At 44.8% G+C, this 17,121-nt stretch overlaps 1 protein-coding gene across 1 annotated transcript in view; it reads left to right on the top strand.

Annotated features, from left to right (window-relative positions):
* Window positions 1-387: 387 nt before the first annotated feature.
* The window catches only part of LUZP2 (leucine zipper protein 2), a 610,103-nt gene continuing 593,369 nt past the window's right edge, over window positions 388-17,121 (top strand). Inside the window, exon 1 of the mRNA XM_084828127.1 lies at window positions 388-572. Coding sequence (XP_084684253.1) covers window positions 511-572 — 62 coding nt within the window. The 5' untranslated portion in view covers window positions 388-510. The remainder of the gene's footprint in view (window positions 573-17,121) is intronic.

A 17,121-nucleotide genomic window follows, 5' to 3' on the forward strand; every position in this document is an offset into this window, starting at 1 on the left:
AATTTAAAAAGTCTGACCTATGATCTACATGCAAATCCTGTTGAGCAATACAACTTTAATTATAATACAGATACATGTTGGCGTCACTTTTATTTCATTTTGATTTTTAAGGCAAAACTGATGTGCCCTCACACCCTCAGAGGAGGGCCAAGTAACATCCACTGTGTTCACTTTCCTCCATAGTTGCCACTTAAGCTGCTAGGAATAACGAATCCTTCAGGACATCAATAGAGTCTCTGTGTTGAATAATCGCAGACTATCAGGCACTAAGCTTGCAGCAGCAGCTCCATTGCCTGTGACATCACTCCTGAAGCCCAAACCCCACTCTAAGCTGCTTTCATTACTCAGTGTGTTGGTCTGTCTGCTTTTTTCCAGATCTACAGACCGTCACACGCGGGAGCAGGTTCTTTGCAGAGAAACGACTCTGGAAATCAGAAGCACTGTGAGACAGAGGAATAAAGAGGAAGAGCAACGAGGAGCTTCAGAGAACAAAGCAGACACCCTTACAATATGAAATTCATCTTGCCTCATTACTTGCTGTCGGTTTTTCCTGTTCTGGTTCTCAGCACCAGGTGAGTGCACAGATCTCTCTGACTTGGGATTGTGTTTGAGAAGCAGTTAAGGTGCATTTTTAACCATGATTTTCATTCCAGCTTCTCCCATGCTTGTAAGTTCAGAAAGCATCTTCTCCTGAGCAGATTCCAGGGTGGGTTGGTTCTCTTTTCCTCTCTCTCTCTCTCTCTCACACACACACACACACACACACACACTTAAGAGACTTTGATTCTGGGTCACTCGCTAGTTAGTTGAGTGCATTCATCTCCTTAGCCTATAACAGAAAAACCCCTAGCTCTGCAATGACCCACAGGCTACCACAGCTTTTGTGATTAAACAAAACAGTTACTGATGTCCAGTTGATGTACACTACAGCACAGTAGCAATTTTTCATGTGTTCCAGTGGAAAATAAGGAAGCTAAAGAATAGGAATGGAGAACATACTTGGATTGTTGTTTTTATTAGGTTTGATGTGAAAAACAGAATGCTGAAGCATGAAACAGCTTTATTGCAGTGCGAGTTTTGCAAATAAAAAATAACCTTGTTCAGTCTTTTTGTCTGTATTTGTGAATAGCCTAAGGTTGGAATGACATTAGAATGCCAGGAAAAAATGTTTAAAGTTCCAGAAATATAGGAATATTACATTGGGTGAATTAGAATGATCGCAGGGGGTTAGGTTATAAATCTTTTGCTTCATGATTTTAGATAAACATATAACATTTATTCCTGGGAAGGGTGCAGAATGTTCAGCAGCCTGTATGCATAGCATGTGCAGTAAATGAAATCTAAAGTGATGGCATTCTGTCCCACAGCCACATTGTACACAGATGGAAAGTTAACGTTGTTTGTAGAGTAGGATTTGTTTGAGTGAAGACCTCTTCAGATGTCTTGCTGTGAGTGCATGGTTTTCACTTTCCTGATGCTTATAACAAAGAAAGTGACAACCTCCTACTATGCTGGACATTAAGTACCTTTGTTAGCTTCTAAATCTCTGGAGAATGTAACAAATAGTGTGTGCATAGCTATTCATGTCTCAGGAGAAATACCCACATCCCTTTATGGCAAGTTTTGTTTTCCTGCAATATTTCCCCACTAGTAGATTTGGTGAAGCTCTTTCAATTCTGATCTCTAAGTGTAGAGTCACTGAAGAAAGATTACTCACTAAGCTGTTGAGTTTTCAGATGTAATCCACCTCAATAGGAGAATCTGACAACTGCAGGTATAAGGAGAAAGGGTCAAGGGACTACAGATAGTTTGCTGATGAGACATGCCAGAACTTCTTACTCAGCTGTCTATGCTTTTAAAGAAGTTGCAATTTCAGGTTATATCCCTCTCAGTCAGTAATTAATCACTCTGATGTTCATGTTCTTTGATAAATCATGAAATTCCCCTTGGAGCCTTGTGTTGTGTATTTGCCAATTATCTGAATAACTATTTTATAGATCTTCAGAATATTCTGTCAGTATGAAACTCTCTCCCAATTCATACTGTTAATTTGGTGTTATCTTAAAATTATATGTGCATTGCAAAATGACACAGGAGTTAAATTCAAATGGGGGAGAGAGATGAAGTAACTCTTCAAGAGATGCACATTTGCATCTTAAATGGATTTTTGACTGAAGTGCTTTTATGGCTAAGTTGTTGGCTGCCAACTTATTTCCTGTTTATAAAGAATAGAAAATGAAAGGAATTATTTGCATTTCCACATTTTAAAAAAATGAATAGAAGAGACTTTTTGAAATAAAATTAGATCAGAGTATCAGCTGTAACCTAAGATCTCATCAAATAAACTTTAAAAGGATGTCATTAGAAACCTCATTGCCTATGAAATACATAAATACTATAACATCTTGTGTTGTTGTTTTGTTTTAAACAATCCCATTTTTTTCTGCTGGGTTTTGCCAGGAATATGATAATAAAAGTGGGAAAATATATACTTGGATGTTCCCCACCTTCCAATCCCTGATTAGTGTAACTTTCAGTCATAAATTTAGTTGGCATAAACATGTGAAAAGCAAGTTGATTTGATACTATTCTGCTGAAGCTGAAAAGAAATAGCACCGCATACAAATGAATAACTGTTAGTCTTCCATGAAAACTGACTTCCTCTTGGAACTTGCTTTGATTTTAATTAATGTGGAACTTCAATTTGGGTTGAACCTGCACTGGAAGCCACAGCTCCAAAACAAAAAAAAATATTGCCTTTGGGTTCATACGGAATGCTTTTTTAAAAGAGAGAGAGAGGGAGACAGACAAGTTCAGAATGCCCATAATTACTGAACTGGAGGGGAAAGTTGGTAGACATATTAAACTGGCAATGAGAACCAATTGGAAGTGGTCTTTTAAAGCATTAGGGTGTATCCTATTGGCATAGTATATAAAACCAAAGAGAACACGATTTTTTTAAAAAAATATATATTATTTTGAATCCTATGAGGTTATCTTCCTGTTCTGAAAACACATGTTAAATATGCCACATATTGGCGTGATACGATGAGGGTAATCCACATGTCTTATGGGGCTTTAATCTGCAAGAGTGCAACAGGCTGTTGGAGTGTGTATTTGGATTGCCTGTTTTGGTCATCATCTGAAGTATGCAACTCTGTGTATTGCCCCATTCAGATTTCTTTGCCATAGCCTTGTCCCATAAAACAATGAGTACAACAATGGGCTCACTGTTAGACTCCTATCTTGCTGGATTGTGCCAATGATATTGCTCCTATGATTTGTTCTAGAAGAATGCCATTTATTTTGAAGCACCTCAGAATGTTCTTTCCTGCCATATGGTTAATGTTCAGGCAATTGCCCAAGCTGAGAAGGTTTGCAAGAACAGTTGCTGTAGTGAAGATGGGAATCTATTATCCTGCTGTGTGGAACTGTTTAGCTCAGGCATAGCTGCAGCCATGAGTGGTATGAGATTTCTTTAGAAGTACTTTCTTGTCACCTTGTCATGTGCACCGAACAAACTTCATTTACCAAATTTATCATTGATAGAATCAGTGACCCACTGACTTGGAGGGCCAGGGGGGCGGGGAGCATGCAAACAGTTTAGTTTCTTATACTCTTCGATAGAGGACTTTAATTTTATGCACTGTGCAGGAAGTTAAAAGGTTTCTGGGAATATTTTGTTCTTTCTTTTTAAACACTGGGCAGTATCCAATGGGGCCATTGTGAAGTGACCCCTCCCACCAACTCCATTGTGTAAATGGAACCCACTGCTTGTGTAACAGAAATTTAATGCTTCCTATAGGGAGCGCTGAAGTGAGCTTTGGCTGGTTCATCTAACGTCTTGGGGCAGGGAGTTCTACTTATGAGATGCTGCCACTGGGAAGCTCTTTTGTGCAATCCTAAAGGGTTAGGGTCTGGTAGTATGTGCAACTTAGCACGGGAAGAGACAGTCCTTCGAGTAAGGCTTTCAAGGTAATAACCAAAACCTTGAATTGCACTCAGAAATAAACAGGTAGTCACTCAAGCTGCTATAATACAAGTGTCATACAATTCAAGGATTTTGCCCCATTCTGAATTCTAGCTGCAGCATTCTGCCCTAGTTGACATTTACAAGTAGTTTCACCTTCCTGCACTAGTTGAACTGTTAAAGTGGTTTTCAGGCACAGCCTCAGACAGAGTGCATTAGAATAGTCCTATTGAGATGTAACTAATGCATGTAGGACCATGGCCTGGTCTGCCCATATCATGAATGGATGTAGTGGATGCACCAGCCAAAGCTGGAAAACCATATTCCTGGCCACAGCTGTCTGAGCAATTAATAACAAGGCCATGTCCAGGAGTAGTCCCAAGCTACAACCTGAACTTTTAAGGGGAGTGCAAGCTTGTCCAGAACAAGCTGACATCCTATCCCAGGACCAGTAGACTTCATAACCATGTCTACCGATACCTTGTCTGGATTTAATTTCAATTTGTTCATCCTAATCCAGTCCATCACTGATTCCAAACACTGATTCAGAACCTCCACGCCCTTCCCAGAATATGATGAAAGAGGCAATAGAGAGCAGAATTCAGCACACTGATGAAAAGGGATCTTCATCAAGGGACACAATTGAACTCTGTGGGACCCCATAGGCCAAAGGCCAAGGGGTCAAGCATGAGCCCCCCCCCATGACCTTCTCGAAGCTACCCATAGGGAAGGACTGGAGCCACTGAAAAATGATCCCCAAGCTATGTCTCAGCAAGGCATCCCAGAAGGATACCATGGTCATTGTTAATGAAAGCTGCTGAAAGATCCAGCAGAACCAAGAGGGACTCACTTTCTCTGTCTAGCTCCTGGCAAATATCTTCATCTGCTTGGCAGAGCACCAAAGCCATTTCTGTCTCAAAGCCAAGCCTGAAACCAGACTGAAATTAGCCCAGAAAAGTCAGCTTTATCCAGGAACTCTTGGAGTTGGGTCACCACTACACACTCAAGCACCTTACCCAAAAGTGGACTGTTCTACATTGTTGGATACATATTCAAAACAGCAGGGTCCAAAGATAACTTCTTTAACAGAGGACAAACTACTGCCAGTTTTAGGCAGGATGGAGTAAAATCTTCACATAAAGAATAGTTAACAATTTCCGTAATCCAGTCATCCATCTCACCTCGTGTTGCCTAAGCCAGGATGAGAAAAAGTGAAAAATACATGTGATCACCTCCCTGATCCAAGAATCCTTTCCATATCCTTGGGTTACGCAATCTGAAAAGAGTTCCAAATAACTGGACAAGCAGCTGCAGAAGGTACATCTATCTGCCAAGCAGTAAAACCAAGTCCAAAACGTGTCCAGTTTGATGAGTTGGGGCAGATATCAATTGAATAGACCCACGATTGCCATCATGGCCATGAAATCTTGAGCTGCGGCACCTACCCCTGGGGCCTCAGCATGAACATTAAAGTCCCTCACTACCAATGTATCCTGGGGGTCTCCAAAGTGGGGGTGTACGAAACCCCGCTTACCTGACTCTGCTGGGGTCCGCAGGTGGGGGGAGGTGATCCGTTCCTCCCCCCCGGATTCCTGCCCATCCAGCTCCGCTCTGTGGCCAGTCCGTGGAGCCACTGGCCAGGCCAACCCGCAGCGGGGCCTCCGGCCGCTGCCGGGCTGCTACAGATGCAAATGGCATAGCCATTTGCGTCCCTGCTTTAGCCGTGATAGAGTATGTAAATACATATGTAGCCTATCACAGGCCAGCATAGTGATGCAAATGGCGGCTGCTATGACGGCTGCCATTTGCAGCCACAGCAGCCCGGCAGCAGCTGGAGCCGCCACCGTCGCTGCCACCACTGCTGCCACCGCCGCTTCATCTGCCGCTGGAGCCGCTGCCACCAGAGGCGCAGCCAGGTAGGCTCCGTTTCGCAGGGCTTTCACGGGGTGGTGGGGCGTGTTGCTCCGTTCCGCCATGGATTCCGGGGGGTGAATTCACTGGAATTCGGCATCCCTGGGATCCGTGGTGGAATTCCAAAGCCATGCCTCACTCATCCAGGAACAAGTTGCGGACGGCTGCAGTCTTGTGAATTGATTCGGCATTAATCAGCAGGATCTTCAGGCTCAATGGATAGCTGGCATAATGGTCAAGCTCCTCGGGACTTGAAGAAAAGCCCTACCTGGCTTGCCTGGCCATGGGGGGGAGGCGTTATGGGCGGGTGGGGGGAGAAGATGTCTCAGGATGCCATTTGCATCCCTTGTGGTGCCACTTTGAAGGGGAGGGGCCAGGGAAGCCTCTTTATGCCCCATGCCCCTCACAGAGAAGTCTCTCGCTCACGGGGCTCCCTCCCACCCTCCCTTAAGCAGTGTGGGTGCCAACCGGTTGCCCCTTTTGGGAGCCATGTAGGAATGTTTGGCTCACAGTCTGAGTGGCATGGACTATGTGTCTTTTTGCCTACTTCACACTAGGGATGTACGAAAGTCACTTACCTGCTCTTGCAGCTTGCTTCGCGGTGGGGGGGAGGTGCTTCGCTGCTCTCCCCGAAGTTCAGGCTGGGGGGGGAGGCTTCCCGCCTCGCCCGGCCGAAATTCAGGCCGGGGAGAAGCGCCCCATCTCCCCAGCCGCGAACTTCAAAAGAAAAAAAAACACGCCCCTGTGATAGGCTACGTAACGATTAACATAGCCTATCACGGCTAGATCTGCAAAGTCAGCCGTGATAGGCTACGTTAATCGTCACGTAGCCTATCACAGGTGACTTAAAAAAAAAAAAGTGTGTACGCAAATGGCGGCCCCCATAGGGAGCCACCATTCGCATTCCTTTTTTGGTCCCTGTAGTCTACATAAAGATTTACGTAGACTACGGCGAAAATAAGGGCAACGCTATTTGCGTTGCCCTTATTTTCGCTGTAGTCTATGTAAATCTTTATGTAGACTACAGGGACCAAATAAGGAACACAAATGGTGGCTCCCTATGGGGGCCGCCATTAGCCGTACGCGCTTTTTTTTTTTTTTAGGTCACCCGTGATAGGCTACGTGGCGATTAACGTAGCCTATCACGGCTGACTTTGCAAATCTAGCCGTGATAGGCTACGTTAATCGTTACGTAGCCTATCACAGGGGCGTTTTTGGGTTTTTTTTACTTTTCTTGTAATGGCGGTGGCGGCAGCCAGTCGAAAGACCGGCTGCCGCCCCCGCCCCTTACGAAGACCTGCCGAACCGCCGCTGGGACCCGCTGCCGGGAGGGACATTCGTGAAAGGTAAGTCCCATCCCGGGGGGGGGCGGGGGGGCGGAGAATTTCTTCCTGAACAACCTTCAGAGGACCGAATGCATTGGCACTTGGCCCCCTGAAGTTTCGGGGAGAAATTCTCCCCCATCCCTACTTCACACTGTTAATGGGGCAGGGCGTGTCCTTTAGGTAAATAAGGTCTAATTTTCTCACAATAGGTCATGTTTCACTATAGGTTACATTTCAGTTGGTGGCTACGATGGGTAAAGGAGAACAAGATTAGGGATGGTGAGCATTCAGAGGCACCTAATGGTAACAGGTGATGCCTGAGGCCTCCCGAACTGGTTCTGCAGCTTGGCTGGGGGATAAATGTTGCCTGGGAGACCGACTCACCTCACTCACCCAGGTGTTTGGTGGCACCGGGAGGGGGTGACATGGGAAGGTCTACCTCCCCCATAAGGGACAGTCTGGAGGGGTGGAGAGGCTGACACGCCACCCCTCGAGCTGGTAGGGATGGCAGAGAATTCCACCACGGATCTGGGTGAGGTCGAATGCCAGTGCATTCGGCCCCCCGAAATCTGTGGCGGAACGGCCTGCCCCCCCCCGCCCCCCGCGGATCCCCCCGGGACGACACTTACCTGGGGCGGATCTTCCGGGCGGCGGTGGCTCTGGCGGCGGCTTCAGCGGCAGTGGCTGTTCTTCTGACCAGCTGCCGCCGCCTCCATTTGCAGTTTTTTTTCTTTTTTTTTACAGAAACGTGATAGGCTATGTAAGTTTTTACGTAGCCTAAAACGTCTGGGAAAAAAAAAAGCGTATGCAAATGGCAGCGGCTACGGCCACCGCCATTTGCATACACTTTTTTTAAAAAATACGTAGGCTAAAATGGGGAATCAAAAAGGGACGCAAATAGCGCCCGCTACGCTATTTGCATTCTCCTTTATTTTCGCCATCATAGTCTACGTAAATATTTACGTAGATTAAGAGGGCAAAAATAAGGAACGCAAATGGTGGCAGCCGTAGCCACCGCCATTTGCGTATGCGGTTTTGTTTTAGTTTTTTTTTACCCAGAGCCCTCCACAGCTGGAAATCCGGCTGCAGACGGCTCTGGCCTGGCTGGGCCTGGCCAGCTGCTCCGCGGAGCTGCTGAGGAGCACAGCCAGCCGCAGAGGATTCCAGGGGGGAGGAACAGAGCACCTCCCCCCCTGTCCAGGATTCCGGGGAGAGGGACGGAATGCCTCCCCCCCCACCATAAACATAATCCGCGAACAGGTAAGTGACTTTCATACATCCCTACTCACAAGGGACACCCATCAAATTGCTCACCCTTCTTCTCCTGTAACAACTGTCATATTAGGCTGCCAGGTCAATGTTTAAATAATAAGGGGTGTTGCCAAGTTGGATTGTCTAAAAATAAAGGATGCACAGTGGTGGTGATTTGGAGGGAAGAAAAAGAGTACATTTTCATAGAAAAAGACATTTCTTTTAAGAAGTGGGGCATGGGAAAGTAGGGCATATGAAATCCAGCATGCTGAAAAATCAGAGGTTTTCCTTCTTCCTGTCCACCTCCAGGCTTCTTTGATGAAGCAGGTGGTGCTCTGTGGCCTTTCTTCCTGTTCCATCTTGCTGCCATCTTTTCCCCAACACATCCTTTCCCTTTTATCATTTCACCCTTCACTGCCAATTGCTCCATGTTTGAAAATAGTGATACAAAGGCTATGCACACCCTGTATATCTATGAGTCTCAGCCTCACTGGTTCTTTTGAAAGCTTAGGACCATGCATCTAAAAGACTGCCTATTCCATGAGAATCTGCCCAAATGGTACATTCAACATTTGAGCCCCCCCACTCCCCGGGTGACGCCATCTTCTGAGGTATAGGTGTCATCTCAGGAAAAGCAACCAGTGATGGTGGCACGCCATTCATGGAATGTTCTCTCCACAGAGGTTTACTTGGCACTGACTCTTGCATCATGTAGTACCAGAGGAATTCATTTTATTTACCCAGGGCTTGTATAATGTTTGTTAAGCCTATTTTAATGCTATTGGTTTATCCTGCCTTGCTGGTTGTAGTTCTATTTTGTATTATTTTATATGTTGATTCCTTTAATTTTTGTTTGTAAGCTGAAGGATGAGATGTGAAAGGTTTGAATGAATAAGTAATAACTAAATATTCTCAGTGATATAGAGTGATTAGTAGCTGGGGTTGTTTTCAGCCCAAGTCACTTCTATTGACTTCACACACAGACACACACACATGCACACACACACACACACTATCTGCTCTGTCCCTACCAGCCAGTAAGATGGGCCCCTATTTCATAAATCATTGTAAGCTAGCTATGGTATGGCTCAAGGTGATTTCTATAAAAGTTGCAGATTTTAAATGATCCTTTGTTCAATTTTGCTCTGTTGTTTAGTTTTAGCACATATACAGTATCATGATACTACGAAGTACATGCTTAGTACAGGGTAAACCAACAGCTCTGCTTTGCCTTGGCTATAGGCCTGCTGGGAAGACGCTATGGGCAGTATCCAATCCTGCCTGTCCACTCGTGGGGCCCACCACCTTTCTGTTCCACATGTGGGCAGCCCCACTGATTCCATTAAGCAAGTGACCCCTACTGTTTCAGCAATGGTGAATTAGCGCTTTTGGATGCAAGCCCCAAATCAAGTGGAAGCATTTGTTTTCTGGAAGGGGACAGGTCCCCTCTGTGACCTCCATCAACCTGCCCCTTCCAGAAATGAGCATTTCCTCTCTTTTGGGGTTGCCCTCTGGAAGCGCTAAATTGCTGTTGTGCAAGTGGTGGGGGCTACTTCCATGATGAAATTTGTGGGGTGCAAAGGAATCGGTGGGAGTGTACGTACCCTGTTGGATACTGCCTATAGGCACAATTGAAGAAGATCAGGCACAGCAGTCCACAAACTAGTTAAGCTAGAATACAATACATCTGATCTAGTGGACTGCTCACTAGGAAAAAAGAAAATGTTTAGAAAGAATACAATGCAATGACTGCTGCCCCGGCCACTACAAATCCACAACCTGTTTTTCTTGAGTTGAAGTGATCCTTGTGCAAGTAGGGGTGTACGAAACGACTTACTTGTAGGGATGTACAAAAGTCACTTACCTTTTCGCAGGTGTGATTTGCAGTGGGGGGGGGAGGCACTCTGTCCCTCCCCCTGGAATCCTCTCTGGCCGGTTCTGCTCTGGGGTGGCTCCGCAGAGCCGCCGGCCAGGGCTGTCCGCAGCCGGAGTTCCAGCTGTAGCCGGGCTGTTGCAGATGCAAATGGCGGCCACTGTAGCAGCTGCCATTTGCATCCTGCCAGGCTGCCATGATAGGCTACGTAAGTATTTACGCTGCTCTTTTCGTGATAGGCTACGTAAGTATTTACGCTGCTCTTTTCGTGATAGGCTACGTAAGTATTTACGTAGCCTATCACAGAAAGAGCAGTGGCGTAAACAGCATAGCGGCCACCGTTTGCGTCCCTGCTCTTTGCTGTGATAGGCTACATAAATACTTGTGTAGCCTATCATGGCAACCTGGCAGGATGCAAATGGCGGCCACTATGGCGGCCGCCATTTGCGGCCACAGCAGCCAGCCAGCCGAAAGACCAGCCGCTGCCGCCGGAGCTGTCGCTGCCACTGCTGCCGCAGGTAAGTTTCATTCCGCGGGGAATTCCGCAGGGGGTGGGAGGCCGTTCTGCCATGGGTTTTGGAATGCCAGTGCATTCGGCCTCACTGAAATCCATGGTGGAATTCACCATCCCTACTCACCTGTTTCATTTCGTGACATCCGCAGTGGCGGGGATGCGCTCCGTCCCTCCCCCCGAAATCCTTGCCGGCCAGCTCCGTTCCGCAGCGACTCCGCAGAGCCACTGGCTGGGGCTGCCCGCAGCAACATCCGGCCGGTGCTGTGCCACACACGGATGCAAATGGCGGCTGCTGTAGCCACCATTTGCATCACTTTTTTTTTTGCCATGATAGGGTACGTAAATATTTACATAGCCTATCACGGCGAAAAAAAGGGAATGCAAATGGTGGCAGCTACGGCGGCCGCCATTTGCGTTCCCTTTTTTTCCCGTGATAGGCTACGTAAATATTTACGTAACCTGTCAGGGCCTCTGCAGGGACGCAAATGGCTATTTACTATTTACATAGCCTATCTCGGGAAAAATCGTGAAGCTAATGGCGGCCGCAGATGCAGCCTCCATTTGCAAAGCAGCATGAACGGCACCAGGTAGGTGCTCCATTTCGCGCCCCTTTCGCAGGGTGGGGGGCGGGGGGGCTTCGTTCCGCCACAGATTTCAGGGGGCCGAATACACTGGCATTTGGCCTCACTGAGATCTGTGGGGTAATTCTCCTCCATCCCTATGTGCAAGGAAGGAACAGATAAGAGATACAGAGTATAGTGTGTACAGTGAACTATGTATGCTCATTGATACTCTATGAATAAGAAAAGTTTCTAGGCCAAATAGATACTGGTTCTAATCCAGTATCCTAATACTTAACAAAAAGCATACAATGTGAATATATTTAAGTCAAAATACTATATATTCCTGAACTTATAAGATAATAGGCATTGATATTTCTTTTCTCACTACCATGAAATTGTCTATCATCATAATGAATTGTTCATTATACTGTGTGTTCTGACCACACAGTATAGAAAAATGATTCAAATTCTTGTTCTGTTTGTATATTTTAACATGTATCTTTTAGAATATATTAGGAAGTTTTTGCCAATTCCCCACTGCAGCCCCCTGTGCCACCTCCCAATCTTCTGGAGCAGCTTTTGAGGGGGCTGCAGGAGGAATGAAGAATTGGTGAGAATCACTTCCCCAGCCTCCTCCAACTGGAGCATCTCATGAATAGAGTTGTACTCAAGGGAGCTCTGGATCTGACCCTACAGATTTTACAGCTGTGTTGAATGTTTTCCACTTTTAATATTTGGGTTAAAACTAGCAATTTTGGTGGAATGGGAATTTCTCCCCACCCCACCCCACCCCACCTGAGTGTTTGCCTTCCCCCCCCACCCCCGATCCTATTTGGTGTCATTGTTTCCCATGGCTATTGCTTCTTTGGCAGAAGAATGGAGAACAGGCAAATACAATATGTACAGGAAGATTTATTAACAAATTGGCGATCAGATTACGTGACACATTTTAAACATCCATGTTCTTCCTCAGGGGAAACCACTCAACGTTACTCAGTAACTGGACAGCTGAAAATCTCTACAGTATTATTCAGTCTGTAGCAAAGCTGCAGCTAAATAGATCAAGATTTAGACAGTAAACTAGTGCTTAAAAACTGCAAATCTCTCCAGGTGTTAAATGAATGAGTGAACACTTTGGCAAGAAGTGCTGAAAAAATATTGAAAATGGAGGCATTTGGAGCACTACCACAATGTTTGCAAAACATGATGACTTGTTTTGGCTTGGCCCTAGAAAATCCAGCAACACCTGGGATTTTGTTTTGTGATGTATATGGATGGCTACATATTAAGAACAGTCCCAGTTCTCAAGTGCCTACATCACATTGATCCGGGCTGTTCTGGACCACATATGAAGTTCCACTGTTGAAATGAAGGGTATCCAGCCCTGAGCAGTGTTTGGATAGGCAAACCATGTGGCAAACCATACATGAGCCACTCTAAGCTCCTTGTAGAATAGTGGGGTATAAATATAACAATAAACACAGCTTGTATGATGCTCTATTAAAATTTTGTAAGTTTATAGAAGGTGGTAAAAGTCACCTGTGTTCAGTCAACGGTCAGATCAGGAGCTTTGTATTATGTACTTTGGAACTGAGGTATATAAAACTGCTCCGGACTGCTTTTTTCATGGGGGTGAGACAAACCTCCCTGAACTGAAGATCAAATCAATCTTAAGGAGGGAATTCTAATTCCATGGGGGCATGGTTGTCTTACCTTAATACAAGGTCACCAATGGGTTCCTCCTTTCATTTAAAATTTAAAAAATGCCTTACCACCACTTCAAGCAGTGGTCTGGCTTTCTGCAGCTATTGAGCACCTTTCTTGGGAGCAGAATGCCCCAGAGAATGACGCCACATTATGATGCAGTGTCATTCCCAGAAGCATTCTTGAGTGGAGGGCTGCCCCCACGGGCACCTCCATTACCTCATATCAAGGTAAAACAACCACCCACCCACAAAAGGTCTTAGAATTTTCTTGAAGTGCCCAAACATCTCCTTTATTTTAATGGGGGATGAATGGTCCCATAAACGTATGTGTGGAAGGCAGTGATGTAGTGGTAAATTTTGAAGTGCAGGCACTCACCATGACATAGTCATGCATGGTCCCCAGGGAGAACCCAAACATGCAGTAACTGTGTTGATCCATCCCTCTATGTGTGCTAGGTATGTCTTTTGTAAAGCTAATAGTTCTTGATTGCCCATTCAAGACCAAGCCATCCAAAATACGTAGTATTAGGGATAGCGCACAACAATATATGGTTGCTGGGAAAATCCATTTAGCCCCAGCTACTGTGAGGATTGCAGCTAAACTCAGAGGGAACAGGGAAGCCTGAAGGGGTGATAGGTGACATCATTGCTGCTGCTAGTCAAAATGTCCTGATGCCTTGACCCTTTGAGGCCTGGCATCCATTACAGTACTGATGAAGGGATATTTGGCAGACCGTTTGTCTAGATATGTTCTGGTAAAGATCAGTCTGTCTCAAAATGTGTTCACATTTTGGCCATCAGAAGAAACTCTGTAAATATCCTAGTGAAGAACCTGTGTTGACAGCTAGAGCTTGCCATGGAGTTTGATTCAGCAGCTCTGCCACCTGCTTTTGAAACTGCTTTTTTGCAGCAAACACATCAATTCCTGCAGTGCCTGCAGACATGTTTCTCACCCCCCCCCCCCACACACACACAGAGCTTCTTTAGATCATGGCCATAAGCCTTATAGGATACATAAATGCTTTCCTTCCCAGTTGATACTTTTATCAGAAAAAGGATACTTTGAATAACTCACATGATGATTTTGAAAAATAATGCTAATTGTCTTTTCCTTGATAAGACTTTGAAGAACAATTTACCTTGCACTGTTCTTTATTAAAGAAACCTTCCTGGAATCGCCTTTCCTATGATAGCAAACAGTTACCCCATGAATATAAAATATGACATTGTCTAAAATGGTGAGCTATTTGAACTGAAACAGGGTTCTGCATTCATCAAACAAGCATGCCACCCCAAGAAAACACAGTTTTGTGATAATAATGTTTCTAATACTAACACTCATTAAATGGGTTTAGAAATAATGGGGTAGTCTGAAAAATAGCAATCTAGATCTTATATTGGTTTAATAGCAGGGGAATGGATTATGTCAAGGTTTTTTTTTAAAAAAAATTAGAACCGTTCGTTCCACAGGAGTTGCTTTTTAACTGCTATTAAAAAGCACTTTGTAATTCAGGTCACAGGAACAAATGCTATATTAGCAACATTTGTCAAAAATGAAAAGATATTATAGATAGTTCCCTAAGAACAGCCCCCCACCCCACCCCACCCCAGAAGAAATATCAGGTAAATTCTCTTTGTTTAAACAAAAGCTTTGGTCCTAAAAGGAACTTTGGATGTGCACCTTAAAATGCAGTCTTGCCTTTCTTTTATTTTGTTTGAATTGATCTTGGAATATGAGGGTGCTGCCTGGCCTAGGCACTGGGGGAAGCAGCTTGGGTGCTTGAGGAAGTTCTGGTAGCAGGAAGCTAGTAAGCAGTTATGCTAAGGCAAAAACTAATAATAGTATGTTGGGCAGCACTAGGCAGAGCTAGCAGGGACAACTCCTTATGAAAGGAATTGAGGGTTTAAGTAGGCTTATCAGGTCAGGTCTCTCAGAAGTTCCACCTCCCACTGGATTCTGACTACCAGCTTGAAGGACCAGTGCTCATTTCTGTAGCCTTAAACTGCAATGTGGCTAAGGGACTGGAGATGCTTTGGAAAAAGCCATTCTTGGAGACTGAGTTGGATGGGAGGGCTGAATTCTTGGGTCCAGAGGATCCATCAAATATTTCCAACAGTCTTCCCTGGAATGGGGTGACCAGTATTTCTCTGGGCTTAGAGTCATCTTTGTGATGACACCAAACCTTCTGATCCAGGGCCATGATAGCTCCAAAATAGCCTCTGGCACATAATTCATTCCAAACCTGCTTCTATGTTACCTTGAAATAATTTCTTTCTTGTTTATAAATTTACTGATCCCCCAGAACAAAGGATGGGGCTACATTATCGGAAGGGTCACTTTTTCATATATATATATATATATATATATGGAAAAGTGACCCATCCCATCAACTTATCTCACTGCCCCTGCCAACTGAGACATGGCAGTTTCTGCACAAGAAAAGGCTTTCTCAGTAGTGCCCCCTCATTTGTGGAATGCAGTCCCCAGACAGCCTCACCTGGTGCTTACATTAATATCTTTGCAGTGCCAGACAGAGGTCACTTTATTGTCACAGGCTTTTAAAATATCCAATTCATTTAACAGTATAGTATGTTGTATTAACGTGGCTGTCAATTTCTGCCAATGTCTGTCAAATTTATCTCAATTGTTTACTGGGGTTGCAAGCTCTGCTGTCGGTATGATTTTTCAGTTTTCCTCTTTGTTTTATCATGGTTGGGCACTATCCAATGCTGCCGTTCTGCTTATGTCTTTGATGTTGTGCTAGTGTAAGTGACCCCTAGTACAATACCAATGGCATATGCTGGTGTTGTGCTAGAGGTTTCTTACATTTAATGGCATAAGCAGAGAAGCGGCATTGGATACTGTCCATTTCTTTTATGCTGCTTTTACTTGGAATTTGTGATTTCAAAGTATTGTATATTTTTATGTTGCCAAAAGAACAGTTATTGGGCAACTGATAAATAGTTATCTGACAGTTATCCATGCTCTGGTAACCCCCAGTTGGATTATTGCAATGTGTTGTACATGGGGCTACCTTTGAAGATGGTTCAGAAACTTCAGTTGATTCAAAACAGAGCTGCTAGGTTGCTAACTGGACTGGCCAATGTGATCATGTGATACCAGTGCTTTATCAGCTACACTGGCTGCCAGTCCATTTCCAAGCCCACTTCAAAGTATTACTGTTGATCCCTAACTAGCTTGGGACTAGAGTATCTAAAGGAACATCCCCACCTATTTGTATCTGCTTGGACCCTTAGGTCATCTTTGGAGGCCCTTCTCCAGGATCCCCCACCAAAGGAAGCAAGGTGGGTGACTACAGGAGGGGGGTCTCCTCAGTGGTGGCATCCTGCATATGGAACACCTTCCCCAAAAAGGTTCACCTGGCACCTCCATTGTTATCTCTTTGGTGCCAGGCAAAGGTGCTCCTTTTTCCAGGCATTTTAGAGACCTAGCTCAAGATTATTATAGCTGTTTTATCTATTCCTGTGCTGTTTGTATTGTATTGTATTGTATTGTATTCTTTTAAATATTTGTATTGCATCTTATATGGCATTTTAATCTTCTAGCTGTTTGCAATCCACCCAGAGAACTTCGGTTATTGGGAAGATTAAAAATATAATAAATAAATAAATAAATAAATAAATGCTTATAGTCTGCATGCTTGGCAGCGTTTGAGCATGGGTGAAATGAATGGGGGGGGGGCTCTTGTGATGCCTTAGACTTTTCAGATGAATGCTCCTTTGTGGTCTACTCTAATGAACTGCTGCCACCCCGGATCATTTTTTTCCAGTATAGTCCTCATATTCAGCAGTCAATTCACTGGATTCCTGATAAACGTAATGGGTCATATCTGTCGTAGGTATAACTCCCATTGATTGCAGTGCCACAGAAATCAATATGGCTACATCAGGAATGGACTGAGCTTGAACACTTAATAGCTACTTTGATGACTGATGATTTGGGGGAATGCTACAGAACGCTCAGAATCCTTGTTCAGATCCCTTAGT

This window comes from Heloderma suspectum, chromosome 1 (genome assembly GCF_057233095.1).
Source record: "Heloderma suspectum isolate Gila_16-S chromosome 1, 16-S_ref, whole genome shotgun sequence".
Taxonomy (NCBI): domain Eukaryota; kingdom Metazoa; phylum Chordata; class Lepidosauria; order Squamata; family Helodermatidae; genus Heloderma; species Heloderma suspectum.